Raw genomic sequence first — 7,348 nt, forward strand, 5'->3', positions numbered from 1 at the left:
ATTCCAAAACCAATCGAAACAATAATTTTAGCATAAGAATAGAACTCCATAAATAGTAGTTGTTGGTTTCATGTCATTGTTTATAGATACTATTCATCCAATACTATCCATGGCACTTTTCACTTAGCAACAACAATAGATTCGTTAAGTCGTGCATGAAACATTGTTCTTAAGACTAATTTCTATTCTTCTAAGAAGATTTCTCGATGTAAAAAGGACACAAATAATGTGAATTGATCTCTAAGATTCAATGACACTATTATTGTAATGTTGCACTCCAAGCATATTAGTTGAAAACAACAAAAGGAAAATCGATAAAGAAAATATGAGATAGAAGGAAGGGTAATTTGTTCTTTTTTAAAGGCTTTTGTATGCCTCATTTATATAGAGAAATTCTATAATCCTTTTGCTAGTATAATTTGAATTGGACACCCATTTTTCTTATTTAATTTGAATTAGTCATTCATATGTCTCATAATTTAATTCAACTTAAATAATCTAAATTACATCTAGATTTGATTTATTTAACTCTAATTCTTAATTAAATCAAACACAATACTAATTTTAAATCAAATATAAAGTGATTGCTCTCATTTTCCTCTAATGTGGGACATTAGTATTTTGAAATACCAATAAAACTCCAACATCTTGTAATATTCTTGTTCATCACCATTTGGATTTTGGACTCCGTCACTTCGCTGTAGGCACATGCAATGCCCCTCCCCCGCGTTCGGTGAATCGATCGATACCTTCTAGGTCTATTAAATTCAACTTTTATCCTATCTATTAAATTCAGCTAATTAATTAATTAAATTAAATTAAGTTAAAAAAGACCAATAAATCAAAATGACAGCATCACTAACCCCCTGCAGTAGTGCTAGAGTGGAATTACAAAAACGACAGTGAAGCACGAGTCTACTGCTGCTGCTTCTTCCAATTCAAAATTGAACAAGTTTGATGGTCGAAGCGTCTTTGCTTTAACCACCACAGGCACAAAAGCAACATCTCATCTCTTTAGCTCCATCAGGTTACTAATTAGTTAATAAGTTTGCTTCTTCATTCGTTCATTCATTTGATTGATTTGCATTTTCGAATATTATTTAAAATTTTTCATACGCAGGAAGAGATCGGCATCTAGAATCGGAATGGCGGCGGAGGCGATCGCTTCGTCGGACATGGTTTCAGGTGACATGATTTTTGAACCGATTTTAGAGGAAGGTGTTTCCGGTTCGATTGTGCGGCGAGTGATCGTCAAGCAGCGTATCCGAGTCTCTCGTTTGTGAATGGAAAGGATAGGGACACGCCAGTCTCGACTCACATGCGCCCTTTATATACTCCCATTTATCGATGCGTCCACGGTCAACAGATTGTCAAACTTGAGGTTCACTCTCTGCGTGCATTGCACTTTCTTAATTTCTTTGGTAATGCATGTCTTTTTTTCTTTTTTTTTTCAAGCTAGATTAATTTGATGGCTTTTGGTTCGGATTTTAGTTTCCTGCTGGTACGTCGTTGTATGGAACTGGGGAAGTTAGTGGTCAGCTAGAGCGGACGGGAAAGAGAGTGAGTTCCTGTTTATTTATTTTTGGATATGCTGTGCAGTGAGCCCTTATTTACTTGTTCCACTACAATCTGGTGAACTTTTTTCCTGTAGATTTTTACATGGAACACGGACTCGTGGGGCTATGGTACCGGAACAACATCCTTGTATCAGTCACATCCTTGGGTGCTTGCTGTACTTCCGAGTGGAGAGGCGCTGGGGGTTCTTGCTGACACAACACGTCGATGTGAAGGCTTTCTTGTGAACTTAATCTTGTTTAAGTATTACTGCTGGGTTTTTTTCTTGTGAGGTTAAATGTTTGAATTGTGATGTTGTTTTAACATGGCATGGAAAGTCATGATGTCTTGCTTTTGAGTTGTTTTTTGGTCCATTGTGTGCTTGTTTTGTGTTTCGAATCTCATTAATTAAAGGGTAAATATCATTCAACTCTTTGACTCTTGGCCTAAAAATAAAGCAGCTTTAAGGTCTTTTTCTCAGTCTTCACACGTGGCCATGGTTGGACTAAAGCGAATATACTTCAGATTTCTCTCAAAACTAGCCTATAGTGACTCTCATATTTGCTCCTAATTTCCAAAGCTTACTTTTGTTCTTTCTGCTGTATTTTATTTCTTAGATTGATTAATTGGTTTTTTCAGCATTCTATTGTTTGTCAGTTAAGGAAATTGATGGATTGTAATGGGGAGTTAAATGAGAAACGGGCAAAGACTGTGGAGCAGCTTTAATTTCAGACTATAACTACAGGAGCTTGATTGTATTTACCCTTTAATTAAGTAGGCCCCAAAATGAGAGAGGGAAGGGGGTTTGGGGTGGGGTTGTTGGAGGATAAATTGCCATTGTTGAGTAAAAAGTTAACCTATTATGAAAGTTTGTGGTAACCCACATGGATCTATCCTAACAGTCTTCTGTATTTATTCTCCTGCAGATTGATCTGGGGAAAGAATCAACAATACAGTTCATTGCTCCATCCTCATATCCTGTTATTACATTTGGTCTTTTCACTTCTCCTACTGCTGTTCTGGTTTCTCTTTCTCATGCAGTTGGTAACCTCCTGGACCAAGCTTTCTCTTCTTGAAGTGCTCCATGTCCTTGTCAAGTTTTTATTATGCCAAGATAACTTCCTCTGTCACAGTTCACTCTTTCATGATTTTCATGTTCAATCAGGAAACATAATACATATAATATGTTCCTTTGTATTTTGTGGTTTAAACGGTATCTATTTTTCTTTTAACTCTTCCTTGAGTGATGCATGAGTTGAATTCTGTGTTTCGTTGAGGTATTTAGATATAGATACTTCGTTCTTAAAGCTTCTCTGCTAATACAAGAATAAGAGGAATCCTAATAAAATAAAAGCAATCCTTCTTGAATCAAGCTTAATGGACAGAGTGACTAAAAGTGCGTTTTGTACCATTTTAAAAAACAGTTCTCAAACCTACTTATGAAAATGACAGTTGATGTTCTTCAAATGATGTTTCCTTGATCAAAGAATGCTTTTGGTAGTGACTGCTCTAATTTTTTTCTAAAAATAAAATTGAGAGAACATATTTGGTATTCTTGAAAATGAGATTTTTATATTATTGTTAATGTTATTATTTATCTTTTGTAGTTAATTCATTTTCATAATTCCAGAATTCTAGTTATAATTTTGAATATTCACTTTTTGTTATGCATATTGGTTTCTAGAAAACACCACTCCTAGTAAAATTATACTTTTTGTTTTTGGAAACATAAAATCTATTTGAGAAACATAACCAAACTCCCATTAATATACTCTCATGTCCTATAATGATCTGTTATGAGCTCGTGTCATCATTTGAGTCCCTGAATTATAGCATAACCAAGCTCCCACTAATGTAATTTCATGACCTATAATGATCTGTTATGAGCTTTTTTCATCGTTTGAGTCCGTGAATTATCATTGATGAAATAGATAGAGGCCTCCAGTTAAACAGAGCAATGATGGCAATAATGAATAGTTCTGGAATTTTGCATACTAGTCCATCTTCATTTCTTCACAGGAGCTGCATTGTAGCAGTTATACTAGTGTTTCAAGAGCTTCTTGGATCTTTTTATTTTTATTGTATCATCTTCACAATTTTTTTTTTAATTTATTCTTCTTTAAAGAAAAGAAACTTCTAATTGTATTTACTTTTTATGGGTTAGCAAAAGTGAAAAAGCTGTCCACAACAACAATAACATAAGGCTTGGGCTCATACTTTGTAATTTTTGATTTTTCTTACCAGGGACCGTGTTTATGCCACCAAAATGGTCCTTAGGTTACCACCAATGTCGCTGGAGCTATGATTCTGATAAGAGAGTTCATGAGGTTGGTTCTTTCTCTTTTTCCCAATGAATTTTTCTTCCTGATTTGCTTCATATTTGGAAGAACAACAAAATTCTGAAAAATTGTTATTCCTAAAGTTATGATCACCATTGTGCTTTCTATATCTTCTATTATACATTTAATTTTGTGCTTTTCTGATTATTACCCCATCATATATTCAGATTTGCAGGACATTTCGTGAGAAAGGTATACCGTGTGATGTTATATGGATGGATATCGACTACATGGATGGATTTCGTTGTTTCACTTTTGACAAGGCAAGTTCTTTCTTAATGATATTTCTGGATGATTTGTCTATTGCACCATTAATTAACTTATAACTTAAAATTAAATCAACATTCATTAAAGCAGTAAAAAGCAAATATCAACCCAGAGAAGGAGTTTCATTAGTTTGTTTAGACTTCCAAAAATTGATGAAGTAGAGTACTTGCTAGAACTTCAGTTTCATTTCAATGCGCTCAAGATGCAGTAATATTAACAATATCTGAAACTAATTCCTCTCATGAAGGTTAGTACATAAAGGAAAAAAAATGGTCCCTTCATTGATTTGCTGGCCTAGGATCTGCTAGGACAAAAACTTGGTTATGGACAACCTTTTTGAAATTAACAATATCCACACTATATATATATTTTTTAATAAGGACACGTCTCCTGGCAAGGAGTTACTATTATATAGCTGTATATTACCCATTATGTGAGAACACTATAATAATTGACATGGGGAGTGAATTATAATGATTTCTTTTAGGAGCATTTCCCAGATCCAAAATCATTGGCAACGGATCTCCACCTTAATGGTTTCAAAGCAATCTGGATGCTTGATCCAGGAATTAAACATGAAGATGGTTATTTTGTGTATGATAGCGGCCCTAAAATTGATGTCTGGATTCGGAAACCAGATGGGACGCCTTTTATTGGTACTTCTCTTCACTTGATGAAGCTGATTCTTTAAATTAATTTTTTGAGGTGTTAAAGTCACCAATGTCTTTATTTCAGGGGAGGTGTGGCCTGGGCCTTGTGCTTTCCCTGATTATACACAATCAAAAGTTCGTTCCTGGTGGGCCTCTTTAGTCAGGGATTTTGTTTATAATGGAGTTGATGGTATATGGAATGATATGAACGAGCCAGCTGCCTTCAAGGCTATTCTTAAATTTATCCCGATGCACATGCATTCTTTTTATTTGTATGTGGTGTTACTACTTTCTTTCTTTCTTTCAGTCTGTAACAAAGACAATGCCTGAGAGGAACATCCACAGAGGACTTGATGAAATTGGAGGTTGTCAAAATCACTTGTCCTATCACAACGTATAACTTTTCAACCCTAATCTGGTGGCTTTCTTCTTACATGTAATCGCTTTGGCTATTAGTTTGTACGTCCATAGATCTCTTTGGCTATGCTATTTTGCCCGCAACGTAGTGCCAACACATGTGTGAATGGTTATTCCCATGACGGCTGTTAGTAACATGGGTTGCCAAACTTAGGTTTATGGCATGCCAATGGCACGATCGACATATGAAGGCATGAGGTTAGCTGATAAAGATAAGTGTCCTTTTGTTCTCACCAGAGCTGGAGTTATTGGTAGTCAAAGATATGCTGCCACATGGACAGGAGATAACGTTTCAAATTGGGAGCACCTTCATATGAGTATATCCATGGTACTTCAATTGGTAAGTGTTCATTTGTTCATTTTGTCTGTTTTCACAAAGTACTAATGAGCTAAATGCTTTATGCCCTAAATAATTTATGCCTTTTCGCCCTGCTATAGGTGATGCTCTTGTCTTTCTGAGCAATCTTTACACTTTCTTTATAAGGAAGACATAAGTGCTGTATGAATGATGTATGCCGATAACAAGTTTGGTTTGTGGTCTCTTTCAAGAGTATAAGCAGTTATCTTTTGCTTTGTCTAAAACCTGAAAACTGTAGAACCAACCATTAGGCAGCACTTAGATCAAAGTTGTTTTGTCGTAATCTTCTAATTCATTACAGATCTAACTTGGGAAGGGGTCCTGAATTTATTTTGTGAATTTTGGGTTTGCTTTATTTGTTTTGAGACAATTTAGTTCTAAAGATCCTATGCTTTTATCAGAAAGCTTATCCATTTAGAATTGTATAGAACATTTTTGTGGTCTTTTAGGAGTTCTTCTGTTTTTTTTTTTTGTGAACTCGCTCAATTCTTTGTATATCCCTTCTTTTTAGTTTGAGGTTCTTGGTTTCCTAAGAGAAAATAATTTTGTCATTGTATATCCCTTCTTTTTAGTTTGAGGTTCTTGGTTTCCTAAGAGAAAATAATTTTGTCATTCTTCCTATTAAAGGTATTCAACCTTTTTGCCTTCCATTCTCCTTTAGACTTTTTATTTTCACCTATCAAATTGTATTAGTTCTTCATAACCAAGCACCCTTGACTGCCACATTATACCAATTCTGCAGATCATCTTCTTCCTTCAGCTTGGGCATGAAATTTACATGCTACCTAGAATTCTAGAGCTTTGTGATAGTTTAATTTGGATGCTGTGCGATTTTTCACCATCTTCAATCAATAGGGTTCTTGGAGTAAACCATGAGGTCGTATCTTGCCTCTTTTAATCCTGCTTCAAGGAATTAAGCTGTGTCTCTTCCCCCCCCCCCCCCCCCCCCCCAAACCAAAAAAAAAAAAAATTTGCTGGATCTGCACAACACCCCCTGATACGTCATTTTCATCAATTTTAGTATCATATCAATGAAGGCTTACGGTAATTATTTGTGCTTGGCTATAGTCTTTTAGGATTATCTTGCTTCTCTATGACTTTTTGTTTATTAATCTTAGGCTATGAGTCTGTCATCCAGAAAACATACTAATGCAAGCCTCTGTTTAACTTTTGAAACAGTGTATCCTAAAGATATTTGCTTAAGTTTGTATTTGGATACAATTCTGACATCCAGCATTATCTTAACACACAGCTGGCTTTGCAGAACTGTTTGTTTTGGTTCCCAATTTTTGAACTGAATTACTTGGAGGCAACATATGCTTTTTGTCTTTCTGTTTTTGGGTTATTTCTTTCTGACATATTCTACGTTCTCATACATGATTTAACTTGTATTAGGGACTTAGTGGTCAGCCACATTCAGGACCTGATATTGGTGGATTTGCTGGAAATGCAACACCTAGACTTTTTGGACGGTGGATGGGTATACGTGCCGTGTTTCCTTTTTGCCGCGGGCACTCTGAAACCAACACTATTGACCATGAGCCTCGGTCTTTTGGGGAAGAGGTTTTGTTCTGCTTTAGCATTGTTATTATAACCTTTTTCTGTTTCAAACTTGAATGAGTGGATTCTTGTAAGTACTTCAAGTTACGGAGAATGAAATTGATTTCCTATTATTGATGACCAAAAAGGCACAATTATATGTTAAAAGGCTAATTATAACTGAAAGAACACTTTAGAAACATTCCTTTTATATTTTAAAAACA

General features: G+C 35.3%; 1 protein-coding gene across 1 annotated transcript; it reads left to right on the forward strand.

The window, feature by feature from the left end:
• Positions 1-860: 860 nt before the first annotated feature.
• LOC18039264 (alpha-glucosidase 2) lies at positions 861-7,262 on the forward strand. Its single transcript, XM_024182150.1, is given in 13 exon segments — positions 861-1,027; positions 1,121-1,218; positions 1,221-1,381; positions 1,492-1,560; positions 1,652-1,798; positions 2,481-2,598; positions 3,799-3,881; positions 4,061-4,156; positions 4,648-4,816; positions 4,896-5,038; positions 5,118-5,204; positions 5,382-5,567; positions 6,981-7,262. Coding segments are annotated over 12 exon segments (1,557 nt in total). The 5' UTR covers positions 861-1,027; positions 1,121-1,145; the 3' UTR covers positions 7,206-7,262.
• Positions 7,263-7,348: the final 86 nt, after the last annotated feature.

This window comes from Citrus clementina, unplaced genomic scaffold, assembly GCF_000493195.1.
Source record: "Citrus clementina cultivar Clemenules unplaced genomic scaffold, Citrus_clementina_v1.0 scaffold_6, whole genome shotgun sequence".
Classification (NCBI taxonomy): domain Eukaryota; kingdom Viridiplantae; phylum Streptophyta; class Magnoliopsida; order Sapindales; family Rutaceae; genus Citrus; species Citrus x clementina.